The sequence below is a fragment of the Scyliorhinus torazame genome, chromosome 15 (genome assembly GCF_047496885.1).
Source record: "Scyliorhinus torazame isolate Kashiwa2021f chromosome 15, sScyTor2.1, whole genome shotgun sequence".
NCBI lineage: Eukaryota > Metazoa > Chordata > Chondrichthyes > Carcharhiniformes > Scyliorhinidae > Scyliorhinus > Scyliorhinus torazame.
This window is the reverse complement of record NC_092721.1, coordinates 187,829,131-187,844,725: the sequence shown is the minus strand read 5'-3', so window position 1 is coordinate 187,844,725 and position 15,595 is coordinate 187,829,131. Positions and strand designations below refer to the sequence as shown.

The 15,595-nt window shown below is 45.4% G+C and overlaps 1 protein-coding gene across 1 annotated transcript in view; it reads left to right on the top strand.

The window, feature by feature from the left end:
• Nucleotides 1-623: 623 nt before the first annotated feature.
• The window catches only part of LOC140391337 (cytokine receptor common subunit gamma-like), a 52,157-nt gene continuing 37,185 nt past the window's right edge, over nt 624-15,595 (top strand). Inside the window, exons 1-4 of the mRNA XM_072475919.1 lie at nt 624-718; nt 3,183-3,349; nt 12,659-12,794; nt 14,011-14,195. Coding sequence (XP_072332020.1) covers nt 624-718; nt 3,183-3,349; nt 12,659-12,794; nt 14,011-14,195 — 583 coding nt within the window. The remainder of the gene's footprint in view (nt 719-3,182; nt 3,350-12,658; nt 12,795-14,010; nt 14,196-15,595) is intronic.

Below are 15,595 nucleotides of genomic sequence, written 5' to 3'. Positions count from 1 at the left end.
TGTTTTGTTATTGATACAACCTCGTTGCCCTGTTGAACCTGACACTTCCTCTGTATATAGTTTAGCCTCATGTACATGTTGTAAATATTGCACACACATACTCAGATGCACTCAGTACACACTAATATTTATTAGCATGAAGGCACATATCCTTGTGAAAAGGGGGGATGTCATGATATCAACATTAGCATATCATGGTGCAATCACACACACACTGATGGACAGGTAGTTGGACCAACCAACACACACATAACATCGCAGCCAATCACCAGTGAGAGCAGACGCACTATAAAACAGGGAACACCACAGTTCCTGCTCATTCTACCAGGAGATAGCTCAGAGCACAGAGCTCACAGCGTGCCACTCAGACATGCACCATGTGCTGAGTGCCTTACCAAGATAGTGAAAGGGCCGGGTCCACAGGTCAGCTGGTGAAGCACAGCCAGTAGTTATTAGTTGTTATTGTTCAAGACAATAAAACAGAGTTGTACCATCTACAACCGTGTTGGTCCATTTGTGTATCGGAATACCCAACATGACAAAGCTTTATGTGCCTGTAAATTCTAAATGGAATCGTATGTGTGCTTTAACCACTGTTAGGCAAAGATGGGACTTCTGAGCCGATGAACTGCATCTATTACGATATGAAATATGTAAACTGCACATGGGAGCGGAATGAAGTGGCACCTAATGGTGTTAATGACATGTTTTATTACTGGTAAGTAGTAAACTTGAATATGTGTGTCCAAAACGCCAATACCCTTCCTATTTCAGTTCTCTAACATTTTTTAGCACTTCTCTTGCAATGCTGGATAGGATGAAAATTCTCGACTGTTCAATTTGTCTTTGGTGCAAAACTTGTCCCTATTTTAGGGGCAAAGTTTGGATAGGCACATGAACAGACGGGTATAGAAGGATACAGGCGGTTAGTCCAAATAGGACACGTGATTGGCGCCGGCTTGGAGGTTTGAAGGGCCTGATCCTGTGCTGTATTGTTCTTTGTTCTTTACTGTTTGTGTTATAGCCTTTCTTGCTGACCCTCAGCTCAAATATGGCGGGAGGTCTTTCTCCCTGTGTCCACATTGTATTGAAATCCAGATTTCTTGCTTCGTCCCTTCCTCGCATTCATTCAATCCCAGAGGGTCAGGACTGCTTCCCTTTACCATGTTGCAGTTGTGCAAATTCTATTTTAACAAGACCCTCCTGAGGGAGCTGTAATGACCATTCCTGTGAGTACGATTCATCTTTTACTGAAGAGCGAGTAATGGAGTAGTAAACGTATTGGAACCTTTGAGTGGAACCAAAAGCATTTGGATCGATAGGTTTGCCGATTTGTCAATACCTCTGCAAAAGGCATCACGTCAGCCCGATATGAACATAGAATCACATCGCACAGATAGGAGGCCATTCGGTCCATCATGACTATGTCGGCTCTTTGAAAAACTAAGTTGCTCCGCTCCTCTGCTCTCTTCCTAGAGTCCCAGAACATTCTTCACTTGATTTCTTTGCTTGAATTATTTGCTCTGATTTCCTTTTGAAAGTTGCTATTGAGCCTGCCTCCAGATTATAACAACTTGTTGAGTTCAAAAATTCCCTTCTGGCTTTTTGCCAATTGTTTTAAATCTGTGTCTACCGGTACTAACCCTCCTCCCAGTCAAAACAGATTGTCCCCAATTACTGTTTCAAAATCTTTCCTGATTTTGAAGACTTTCACCAAAACTCCCCTCGTCCCCCGCCACCCGCCTCCCAAAGCTCCTCTGCTCTAAGGAGAACAACCTCAGCTTCTCTTCAAATAGTTGAATAGCCCGCTTTGCTGATAGCTTTCAGGTAAACTTCTCTCTACATCTCCAAATCTTTGATGTCCTTTCTGTATAATACTGAATATTTCTTGTTCCCAATGGATGCGGCATATCTGGATTTCCAGAAAGCTTTTGACAAGGTGCCACACAAGGTTGCTGCATAAGATAATGATACATGGCATTAAGGGTAAAGTAGTAGCATGGAGAGAGGATCGGTGAATTAATAGAAAGCAAATAGTGGGGATTAATGGGTGTTTCTCTGGTTGGTGATCAGTAGCTAGTGGTGTCCCTCAGGGATCAGTGTTGGGCCCACAATTGTTCACAATTTACATAGATGATCTGGAGTTGGGGACCAAGGGCAATGTGTCCAAATTTGCAGACGACACTAAGATGAGTGGTAAAGCAAAAAGTGCAGAGGATACCGGAAGTCTGCAGAGGGATCTGGATAGTTTAAGTGAATGGGCTAAGGTCTGGCAGATGGAATCCAAAGTTGACAAATGTGAGGTTATCCATTTTTGTAAGAAAAAAGCAAAAGGGATTATTATTTAAATGATAAAATATTAAAACATGCTGCTGTGCAGAGAGACCTGGGTGTCCTAGTGCATGAGTTGCAAAAAAGTTGGTTTACAGATGCAACAAGTGATTAAGAAGGCAAATGGAGTTATGTCCTTCATTGCTAGAGGGATAGAGTTCAAGACTGGGGAGGTTATGCTGCAACTGTATAAGATGTTAGTGAAGCCACACTTGGAGTATTGTATTCAGTTTTGGTCTCCTTACCTGAGAAAGGACGTACTGGCACTGGAGGGTGTGCAGAGGAGATTCTCTAGGTTAATCCCAGAGTTGAGGGGGTTGGATTACGAGGAGAGGTTGAGTGGACTGGGACTGTACTCGTTGGCATTTAGAAGAATGCAGGTGGATCTTATAGAAGCATATAACATTATGAAGGAAATAGGATAGATGCGGAGAGGTTTTTTTCCACTGGCGAGTGAAAGCAGAACTAGGGGACACAGCCTCAAAATAAGGGGAAGTAGATTTCAGACTGAGTTTATGAGGAACTTCTTCAGCCACAGGGTTGTGAATCTATGGAATTCACAGTCCCTGCACAGTGAAGCAGTCAAAGCTCCTTCATTAAATGTTTTCAACATAAAGGTAGATAGTTTTTTGAAGACTAAAGGAATAAAGGGTTATGGTGTTCGGGCGGGAAAGTGGAGCTGAGTCGACAAAAGATCAGCCATGATCTCATTGAATGGCGGAACAGGCTCGAAGGGTCAGATGGCCAACTCCTGGTTCTTATGCTCTTTACAGGCAAGTACGATTATAAAGATTTAAATGTATGAAATAGCAGGCGAATAAAATTCTTTGCCCATGTGAATACTCTTACAGGTTTTCACGGCAGCGATTACAAAGGGAGTTATGCAGCTGGAACAAAGAGAATCAAAGCTGTCGATTGGAAAAGAAAAGGGAAATACATCGGTGGTTGTGGTTATGTATAAAGATGTCGAACAATTTCACACTGCTGGCACCGCATGGCTTCCAACTTCAAGAACGTGGTATGAAGCTTATGTGCATGCAACAACTTTAACATGTACAGTAAATGACCCTCATGTTTTGTTCTCCTTATACTGGGGTGATATTGAATTTTGGAAAGGTGCGGAGGGACAATATTTGCACTTTTATGCATCTTGGCTATCAAGGTGGGACCAAAGAGTCGGGGCTCTGCATTTCAGAGGTGACTTATTTGAGGTTTCTAAAATGGTTAAGTAAATATTGTTTTTTTGTGAGAAAGCGTGCTTCAAACAATTGGTCAAATCTTAAGTTCGACAAGGTCAAATCTAGATTAGATGTTAGAAAATGTTTCTTTTCTGAGATAACGGTGGACATGTGGAACAGGCAAATGCCAATTCATTAAATTCCTTCCTGTTAGTGCTGGACCTGTTTCTGTGGAAGGGAAGGTCTCCTCATATATAAGGTAGATACCCGTACAACATTAATCAGGGCCAAAATACTCTCCTATATTTGTTTTAATCATCTGAGGTGCTCAGAGATGAATTTCTCAGATTTCATTTGTTTCTTTTCTTTCAACCTCCTTCAGGAAACGTTTCGGTTGGAGTGGGCAGCATGTATGTATTGTGATTCATAATGCAACACATTTAGTGTGGGAAAGGTTGGATGCACCGGACAGTCTTTTCCTATCTGTCATTGTGCATGTAGCTGCAATCGATAATGCTCCCCTGTCAAGATCCTTCCTCAGATCTGATAGCCAGAACTGAAAATGGTACTTCAGATGAGGCCAGACCAGTAATTTATAAAGATTGAGCAGAGCTTCTTTACTTTTGTAGTCAACTCGAAAGTTTTGAATTTGCTTCACCGTCCATATAGAGAGGTGTTGAAGCAGAACCCAAGTGGTGTCCCCAGAGGATGTGAAAGAGGGTCAAAAATCTGCAGGCAGATTAGAATCATAGAATGGTTACAGCATGTAGCGCACAATGACTTACGAGAGACGAATAGAGATGAAGTCGATGAGGCTTTATTAAGCGTGACTTGTTCCCCGCAGTTCAGCAACAGACTGGAGCTGCGGGGAGAACTCCTGGTTCTTATACTCCGCCTTCAGGGCGGAGCTAGAGATCAACAGCCAACCAGGACCCGGGATCTGTCAGCCAATGGCATCACGGCTTCACAGTCCCACATGACCCCTAATGCATACTACCACACAGCACAGATAGAGAGAGTCCATTCAGCCAATTATGCCGATAATGGCCATCTGAAGGAGCGGTTTATCGATTGCCACTCCCCTGCTTCATTCCCATCAACCCGCAATATTGTTTCCTTTTTGGATAAAAATCCAAAGGCAGGATTCTCCGGTCCCAACGGCGCGCCGTTCGCAGGGGACTCTCTCTTCCTGTCGCTTGGCAATGGGATTTCCCACTGAAGCCATGACACCAGGAGACCCACAAGCGGGGGTGCGCTGCCAGCGGGTAAAGAGAATTCCTTGACTGGAGATTTTCGGCCCAATCCCCTTTTGAAAGTCTCAATTGAACCTGTTACCATCACACTCTCGGGCAACGCGCTCCAGATCCTGACCATTTGCTGTGTGAAAAGCGTTCTCCTCAAGCTGCCATTGTTTGTCACGCCCATTACCTTAAAACAGTCCCCTCTGTTTCATCAGTGCAAACAATTTCTCCTGATCTACTTTGTTCAGAACTTGAATTCTTCCATCGAATCTCCACTTGATCTTTTCTTCTCCAAGAAGAGCAGCCCTGGTCCATGTTTAAGAACTCAGCGACCAACTTAAATGAGTATGCCACCACCGTCACAGACTTCATCAGCAAATGTGTGGATGACTGCATGCCAAACAAAGCAGTACGTGCATTCCCCAATCGGAAACCATGGCTCAATCGCGAGATTGACTCCCTACTGAAGGACAGATCTGAGGCGTTCAAGTCAGACGATGCTGACCAGTACAAGAAATCCAGGTACATAAGAACATAAGAACTAGGAACAGGAGTAGGCCATCTGGCCCCTCGAGCCTGCTCCACCATTCAATGAGGTAATGGCTGATCGTTTGTGGACTCAGCTCCACTTTCCGGCCCAAACACCATAACCCTTAATCCCTTTATTCTTCAAAAAACTATCTATCTTTATCTTAAAAACATTTAATGAAGGAGCCTTTACTGCTTCACTGGGCAAGAAATTCCATAGATTCACAACCCTTTCGGTGAAGAAGTTCCTCCTAAACTCAGTCCTAAATCTACTTCCCCTTATTTTGAGGCTATGCCCCCAAGTTCTGCTTTCACCCACCAGTGGAAACAACCTGCCCGCATCTATCCTATCTATTCCCTTCATAATTTTAAACGTTTCTATAAGATCCCCCCCTCATCCTTCTAAATTCCAACGAGTAGAGTCCCAGTCTACTCAACCTCTCCTCGTAATCCAACCCCTTCAGCTCTGGGATTAGCCTAGTGAATCTCCTCTGCACACCCTCCAGTGCCAGTACGTCCTTTCTCAAGTAAGGAGACCAAAACTGAACACAATACTCCAGGTGTGGCCTCACTAACACCTTATACAATTGCAGCATAACCTCCCTAGTCTTAAACTCCATCCCTCTAGCAATGAAGGACAAAATTCCATTTGCTTTCTTAATCACCTGTTGCACCTGTAAACCAACTTTTTGCGACTCATGCACCAGCACACCCAGGTCTCTCTGCACAGCAGCATGTTTTAATATGTTATCATTTAAATAATAATCCCTTTTGCTGTTATTCCTACCAAAATGGCTAACCTCACATTTGTCAACATTGTATTCCATCTGCCAGACCCTAGCCCATTCACTTAGCCTGTCCAAATCCCTCTGCAGACTTCCAGTATCCTCTGCACTTTTTGCTTTACCACTTATCTTAGTGTCGTCTGCAAACTTGGATACATTGCCCTTGGTCCCCCAACTCCAAATCATCTATGTAAATTGTGAACAGTTATGGGCACTGGTAGCAATCTTGAGATTATTACCTTTGAGGTCCTACTTTTTAGTTTAACTCCTAGCTCCCTAAATTCAGCTTGTAGGACCTCGTCCCGTTTCTTACCTATATTGTTGGTGCCTATGTGCACCACGACAGCTGGCTGTTCACTCTCCCCCCCCCCCCCCCCCCCCCCCCCGCCCACCTCCCCAGAATGTCCTGCAGCCGCTCCGAGACATCCTTGACCCTTGCACCAGGGAGGCAACATACCATCCTGGAGTCTCGATTGCGTCCGCAGAACCGCCTCTCTATTCCCCTTACAATTGTACGACCTCCGCAAAGCCATCCGAGATGCCAAGGGAGAATATCAAACCAAGCTAAAGTCACAGAGAGACTCTCGGCGGTTGTGGCAAGGAGTATATAACATAACGGCTACAAAGCGAAGCCGAACAGTATCTCTGGCAACAGCGCACCCCTCCCCGATGAACTCAATGCATTCTATGCTCGGTTCGCGCAGGTAACCAACAATCCGCTGTCGAGTGCCCCAGCAGCCCATAATTCACCCATACCCACCATCACAGCTTCCGAAGTCAGATTCGCCTTCCTGAAAGAGAACTCTTGGAAGACGACGGGCCCGGACGGGATCCCTGGTCGTGCACTCAGAGCCTGCGCGGACCAGCTGGCAGAGGTATTCGCAGACATCTTTAACCTGTCCCTACTCCACTCCGAGGTCCCCACCTGCTTCAAGAAGACCACCATCATACCGGTACCAAAGAAGAACCGGCAAACGTGCCTCAATGACTACAAACCCGTGGCCCTGACTTCAGTCGTAATGAAGTGCTTCGAGAGGTTGATCATGAAGCGCATCACCTCCATACTCCCAGAACGCCTTGCTCCACTGCAATTCGCATACCGCTGCAACCGGTCCACATCAGACACCATTTCCCTGGCCCTACACTCATCCCAAGAGCATCTCAAAAACAAGGACTCCTACATTAGACTCCTATTTATTGACTACAGCTCTGCCTCCAACACCATAATCCCAGCCAAGCTCATATCAAAGCTCCAAAACCTAGGACTTGGCTCCCCACTCTGCAACTGGATCCTTGATTTTCTGACCAACAGACCACAATCAGTAAGAATGAACAACAACACCTCCTCCACAATAGTCCTCAACACCGGCGCCCCGCAAGACTGCATACTTAGCCCCCTACTCTACTCCCTGTACACACACGACTGCGTGACAAAACCTGGTTCCAACTCCATCTACAAGTTTGCAGACGATACGACCATAGTGGGCCGGATCTCGAATAACGACGAGTCAGAATACAGGAGGGAGATAGAGAACCTAGTGGAGTGGTGTAGCGACAACAATCTCTCCCTCAATGCCAGCAAAACTAAAGAGCTGGTAATTGACTTCAGGAAGCAAAGTACTGTACGCACCCCTGTCAGCATCAACGGGTGGAGATGGTTAGCAGTTTAAAATTCCTAGGGGTGCACATCTCCAAAAATCTGTCCTGGTCCACCCACGTCGATGCTACCACCAAGAAAGCACAACAGCGCCTATACTTCCTCAGGAAACTAAGGAAATTCGGAATGTCCACATTGACTCTTACCAACTTTTACAGATGCACCATAGAAAGCATCCTATCTGGCTGCATCACAGCCTGGTATGGCAACTGCTCGGCCTAAGACCGCAACAAACTTCAGAGAGTCGTGAACACCGCCCAGTCCATCACACGAACCTGCCTCCCATCCATTGACTCCATCTACACCTGGGGAACGCCTGGGGAAAGCGGGCAGCATAATCAAAGATCCCTCCCACCTGGCTTACTCACTCTTCCAACTTCTTCCATCGGGCAGGAGATACAGAAGTCTGAGAACACGCACGAACAGACTCAAAAACAGCTTCTCCCCCACTGTCACCAGACTCCTAAATGACCCTCTTATGGACTGACCTCATTAACACTACACCCTGTATGCTTCATCCGATGCCAGTGCTTATGTAGTTACATTGCATATGTTGTGTTGCCCGATTATGTATTTTCTTTTATTCCCTTTTCTTCTCATGTACTTAACGATCTGTTGAGCTGCTCGCAGAAAAATACTTTTCACTGTATCTCCGTACACGTGACAATAAACAAATCCAATCCAATCCAATCCAATCCCCCTCCAATCTGACTACATCACTGACGTTCCTCATCTCGGGAACCATTCTCAAAAGTCTTCACATTCTTCCTGAAGTGCAGTGGCCAAAATTGGACATGGTACACCAGTTGAGGCTGAACAAGTATCTTAAACTGGTTGAACATATCTTCCTTGTTTTTGTACTCTATATTCCTATTGATAAAGTCCAGGATGCCATATGCCTTAACCGCGCTCGCAACCTATCCTGCCACCTTAGACGATTTATGCACATGCACAGCAGGTCCCATTGCTCCTGTACCCCATTTAGAATTATACACTTTGAGCAGAATCTCTGATCCCATCACTAAAATCGGAAATCCCGCGTTGGCCCAAAAACGGGATGGGCAGGCCCATCTGCAGTCACCGTTCACACCCCACCAGCCAAAGCGGGCTTCCCTCCCTCTGCTGGTGAGAACGTGCAAACAGTTCATTTGCATTCATTTGAATGTGATTAACACTTTTTCACTTCCTCTTTTCTAACTGCAAAAAAGCACTTTGCATTGTTGAAGCTGTAAATCAGTACAAGGTTGTTCGTAAACATTATGGTTAGGATCAATGGAGGGTACCTCGGATGTATTCATGCGTGAAGGAAAAGATAAATAAACAAACATCCTGGTAGCTGTGTTCAAACCTTTGAGCTGTCAATCAAAGGCTAGTTAAATGTACTGCACTGTGAAACTGAATTAATGCTTAGCATTTCAAAGATTTCAGGGGATTTCAAGCCTTTTCAAGTGTTGTGGGCTTTGTAGGAAGGCTCAGGCACTTCAAAAAGCAGCAGTTTTCAAAGCGTGGCACTGAGAAGATGTGAGGAAAGGGAAGGTTTTCCTGGTTTGAACCTTCAATGAACTGTCTGGTCTGCTCATCAGCTGTCACAGTAAGAAGTTCTTACAACACCAGGTTAAAGTCCAACAGGTTTGTTTGGAGCCACTAGCTTTTGGAGCACAGCTCCTTCATCAGGTGAGGCAGCTGTCAAGCAGAGCAGTTCAAAGTGAGAATGCTACTTCAAAGTTTGAACAGATCATATAAGGATGATGACGTTGTACAGAGGGCTTCCTGAGATCGCCATGCTAGCAGTGACCTTCAGGTTGCCCAGGGATGGAAGGGGCAGTCCAGATACGGAACCCCCATTCCGGGGGATGGTCCCGGAGTTCACTCATTACCCACAGCATGAACCCACCCAGCCCACAGGATTCTTGGAGGACCCTTCCTCAGCTGTCTAGCAGAGGGGCACATGACCCCTTGGGGTCCAGAGCAACAGGATAGAGTGTGTGGGCCATGGTGTCAGTGCCATGGTGCTAGTGAGCAGTGCAACATTGGTAATGTCAGGGGTGGGACCTGAAGGAGGGTGCCTGGGTGGGGGTTGAAAGAGGTGGCTGAGGTGGGGGCGGCTGGATGGATGCTGGGAGGACCGGAGGTGGGGCTGGAAGATCGGGTCACCCTCATGCGTGTGTGATGTGAGGGTTGACCCATCGTTCCCATGGTGGGGTGGGGGAGTTTGCCCCTCCTTGATGGGGGTTTGGGGGTGCTCCTTGTCAGTAGTGCAGTCAACGTTTGCTTTGTTGGGGGAAGGGGTTCCTGCGCCTGGCCGCTGGGATCAGGGTGCTCATTCAGAATGATGGCCTAAGACCGTTAAGTGCAGGGAAACAAGGGTGTCTGCCACTGTGAATAAATTTGTACAGTCGCGGTATGAGAATACTACCTCGGCAGTGCTGCTAGCGCCAGTGGGGATACAATCCAGATTCTCCGCTGGTGGGAGCACTTAGTTTCTGAATCAGAGAATCCCGCCCTTTATCTCATGTTGTCTCACTGCATTATTTCGACTAAAGTGGATCACTTCACACTTCTTGGCATTCAGTTTTCTCTGCCTACTCCAATAATCTGTCAACGTCCTCTTGAAGTTCAAAACTATCCTCCTCATGGTTCACAATACTACCAAGTTTCATATCTTTTGCAAATTTTGAAATTGTGACCTGCATGCCAATGTTTAATCATTAGCAAATATTAGGAAGAAGAGGGGTCCTAACACTGACCACAGGGAACTCCATTACAATCTCCTCCAGTCCGAAAAACAACCATCCACCACAATTCTTTGTCTCCTGTCACTCAGCCAATTTGATATCCCGGTTGCTGCTTCTCCTTTCACCCCGTGAGCTCTAACATTGTTCACAAGTCTGTTGTGCAGCACTTTTATCAAATGCATTTTGGACGTCCGTGTACACCACATCAACAGCATTACCCTGATCAGCCCTCTCAGGTCCACGTCAAAAACTCGAGTGAGTTAGTTAAAACACAATTTGGCCGTAACAAATCCATTCTGGCTTTCCCACATTTAACCCACATTTAGCCAAGTGACGATTAATTTTGTTCTGAATTATCCCATCTAATTTCTAGTCTTAGCATTTAGGTGAAATTGATTGCCCTGTAGTTGCTTTCCATAGTTACTTTCATGAAAGAATATTGTCAGAGTCCTCCAACCTGATATGTAAGTACTTTGTTTTTTGAGACTTCGTGAGTATAGAAGCAAAATTGAATTATGTAGAATTTACAGCACATAATCAGGTCGTTCAGCCCAACAGATCTTGGCTGGTGCTTATTATCCACACGAGCCTCTGGTGGCAGCTGGTGAAATTTGAATTCAAATAATTAATTAATATGGAATATAAAGCTATTCTCAGTATTGGTGACCATGAAACTATCATTGATTATTGTAAGAATCCATCTGGTACACTCATATCCTTCAGGGAAGGATATCTGGTGTCCTTACCTGGTCTGGCCTACATGTGACTCCAGATCCACAGTCATGTGGTTGACTCTTAACTGCCCTCTGCAATGGCCTAACAGGCCACTCTGTTGTATGAAATGCGACAGAAGAGTCAGACCAAGTGTACTACAGGTTCAGGAAGCTGAGTCACCACCACCATTTCAAGGGTAATAAGGAATGGGTAACAAATACAGGCCTTTTTATTATTTTTACAGGATGTGGGCTTCGCTGGCTCGGCCAGCATTTATTTTTCATCTCGAACTGCACTTGAGAAGGTGGTGGTGAGCTGCCTTCTTGAACCGCTGCAGTCCATGTAGTGCAGATACACCCACAGTGCTGTGAGGGAGGGAGCTCCAGGTTTTTGATGCAGCGGCAGTGAAGCAACGTTAATATATTTCCAAGTCAGGATAGTAAGTGACTTGGAGGGGACCTTCAAGGCAGTGGGGTTCCCAGGTATCTGCTGCGCCTATCCTCCGACTTGGTGATCGTGATCGTGATCGTGGGTTTGGAATGTGGTGTCTAAGGAGCCTTGGTGAGTCGCTGCAGCGCATCTTGTAGATGGTACATATGGCTGCTACTGTGCATGGTGGTGGACGGTTTGAATGTTTGTTGAAGGGCGAGCAATCAAATGGGCTGTTTTGTCCTGGATGGTGTTGAGCTTCTTGAGTGTTGTTGGAGCTGCACTCTTCTTGACAAACTGGGAAGTATTTCATCACAGTCCTGACTTGTGTCTTGCCGATGATGGGCAGGCTTTGAGGGTCAGGAGGTGAGTTAATCGCCTCAGGATCCCTAGCCTTTGACCTGCTCTTGTAGCCTCAGTGTTTATATGGCTGGTCCAGTTCAATTTCTGGTCAATGATAACCCCCAGGATGCTGATTGTGGGGGATTCAGTGATGATAATGCCATTGAATGTCAAGGGGCAATGGTTAGATTCTCTCTTTTTAGAGATGGCCATTGCCTGGCACTTGTGTGGAGTGAATGTAACTTGCCACTTGTCAGTCTAAGCCTGGATATTGTCCAGGTCTTGCTGCATTTGGACATTGATTGCTTCAGTACCTGAGGAGTCGCAAATGGTGCTGAACATTGTGCAGCCATCGGTGCACATCCCCACATCCGACCTTGTGATGGAAGGGAGGTCATTGATGAAGCAGCTGAAGATGGTTGGGCCTCGGACACTACCCTGAGGAACTCCTGCAGCAATGTCCAGGGGCTGAGATGACTGACCTCCAACAACCAGAACCATCTTCCTTTGTGCCAGGTATAACAACCGGTGGAGACTTTCCCCCATGATTCGTGACCTCTCTAAATTAAGAAGTTTATCCAGAATTCTCTATCAGAGTTACAGATTGGTCACCTAAGAATTCTAATGCAGTTTTAGGAATTCCCAGCCAAATGTTGAATACTTCATTACAGATCTGATATCCCTGCCTAATGTTGTTTAATTTCAATCTGTTGTACAGGTCCACATAGATTGATAAACCAAAAGTCAAACACATCTGATTTGAATTGTACCTATTATGACAATGGAAACCTAAGCTGCAAGTGGATACAAGAGAAAGATGCAAAGCAGAACAGCAGTTATGAAATTTATTACAGGTAAGGATCAATATTTGTTCAGGTGACAGTAAGCAAATTGATAAAGTGGACTTAAAGAAGTACTTTGAGGCTGGGCCTTCATCTCCTGGCGTTTAGAGATTATTTAATTGAATCATATATGATTCTTAGGATGCTGCGAGAATGTTTCCCCGACTGGGGAATCTAAAACTCAAGGTCACAGTCTCAGAATAAAGGGTCGGACATTTGGAACTCAGATGAGGAAAAATTTCTTCACTCAAAAGCTTGTGAAACATTGGAATCATCTAACCCAAGCGCTGTGGATGTTCAGTCTTCGAGCAAGGAGTCAGTAGATTGTTGGATACAAAGAGAATTAAGGGACGTGTAGATAGTTTGGGGAAGTGGGATACAAGTAAAAGATCAGCTATGGTCGGGCTGAATTTGTGGAGCAAGTTTATGTCTTACCTTTTTATTTGTTACAATAGCTGAGTTCGACGGACAAGCAAAAACTCCGTTGACCTTGGCTGAGAGGTTCTGGTATGGGGCAGGCATGACCAGAAAATTATCCCCAAGATCAAGGTGTGGGGAAGAGGTTTTCGAAAGTTCAATTTGGGATGGGCGATAAATAAATACTGGCACATCTCATAATGAAAACCAATTGAGTCATCTTGAAAAGTCACTGTACGAATGCAAGTCTTTTTTCTTTCACATAATCCAGGCTGACATTCCACTGAGAGAGTGTCGCATTGTTGGAGATGGCATCTTTCGAATGAGGTTTTAAAACAACGAACTGTCTGCCCTTTCAGGTGGATATAAAAGATCACGCAGCATCTTTTGAAGAAGAGTGGTGATGCTTTACCTGGTGTCCTAGTGGATATTTATTTTTCAACCAACTTGTTGAATGAAATGAACTGGTCAATATCTCATTGCAGTTTTGGGATCTTGCTGTGCATAAGCTGGCTTCCGTATTTCCCACTGCGCCTGAGAAGTGCGTCAGTGGTTATTTAGGTTTCTTGAGGTTATACAAGGCACTATATACGTCTCTCATTTTTAATTAAAAACTAATTGGGAACTTTAAGCTAAGCATAATTCTGTTTTGTGCAACTTTTAACATTCTGAAAAATGTGTTCATGTAAAACGTTTTCCCATTCAGTCATAGACTCACTGATAGGCTGTAAGAAAAGAATACCAAACATACTCCCTGCAAACATTAAACATTGTTTCTCATTTAACTGAATTGTTAAATCCTGTCTTCCAGGCTTTCTAAAACTGCCCTGCGTGTGAAGCATTGCAACAAATACTTACAGAACCAAAGTCTCAATCTTGGCTGCCTCTTGATCGAGGATGGAAAAGTTTTTGAAATCAATTTTCTCTATACATACGTCATTGATTCCAACCGTTTCACAGTCGTGGAACCGCATGGACATGTACTTGTTGAAAATGGTACGCCGATATATAATCACACTTGGCAGTTTGGTATTCCATTCACTGACAACTACAACAGTGTACTGTCCCTATCTGTGCCCTGGTTTATTTCATCCCCCACAAGGTTGTATTGCTGCAGCGTTGAATGGAAGCGATGGCTGTGAACAAGGTCAGAAATGTCCCATCACGTTCTGCAACCAACTTAAGCATGCGTCAGCTTGATGGAGCAACTGGGCCGTTCCTGGCCATTGTTTTGTTGGCATGGCCCTTTTGTTGAGGGATGACACTGTGGCACAGTGATTAGCACTGCTCCATCACAGGGCAGCACGGTAGCACAGAGGTTAGCACAGTTGCTTCACAGCGCCAGGGTCCCAGGTTCGATTCCCGGCTTGGGTCACTGTCTGTGCGGAGTCTGCACGTTCTCCTCGTGTCTGTGTGGGTTTCCCCCGGGTGCTCCGGTTTCCTCCCACAGTCCAAAGATGTACAGGTTAGGTGGATTGGCCACGCTAAATTGCTCTGAGTATCTAAAAAGGTTGAGTGGGGGTTACTGGGTTATGGGGATAGGGTGGAGGTGTAGGCTTAGGTTGGGTGCTCTATCCAAGGGCCGATGCAGACTCGATGGGCTGAATGGCCTCCATCTGCACTATAAATTCTATGATTCTATGATTCTACAGCACCAGGGGCCAGGGTTCAATTCCGACTTGGATGACTTTCTGTGTGGAGCTTGCACGTTCTCGCAGTGTCCACAGAAGAAGGCTGATCAACCTGTGATGATACAATCTTCCTTGACTGCCCAATTTTCAGTTCTGTCTCACTCTCTATTTCATTGTGCCTTCCCCTTGAGTAAAATGCTTTTCTTAACTTCTGTCTTCTAATATGTGAAAGTATTCTTTTAGTCTAACCTTTTTGGCACTATTGGGTGGGAAGTGGTTGGAAATTGGATATTATTAGGGCGGTTAGCACTGCTGCCTCACAGCGCCAGGGACCCGGCTTCAATTCCAGCCTTGGGTGACTGTGTGGAGTTTGCACTTTCTCCCCGTGTGTGCGTGGGTTTCCTCCGGGTGCTCCAATTTCCTCCCACAATCCAAAGATGTGCAGGTTAGGTGGATTGGTCATGCGGTAGCACAGTCATTAGCACTGTTGCTTCACAGAGCCAGGGTTCCAGTTTCGATTCCCGGCTTAGGTCACTGTCTCTGTGGAGTCTGCATGTCCTCCCTGTGTCTGCGTGGGCTTCCTCTTGGTGCTCCGGTTTCTTCCCACAAGTCACGAAAGACGCACTGTTATATAATTTTGACATTTTGAATTCTCTATCAGTGTACCCGAATAGGCGCCGGAATGTGGCGACGACGGGATTTTCACAGTAACTTCATTGCAGCATTAATGTCAGCTTACTTGTGACAATAAAGATGATTATAGGG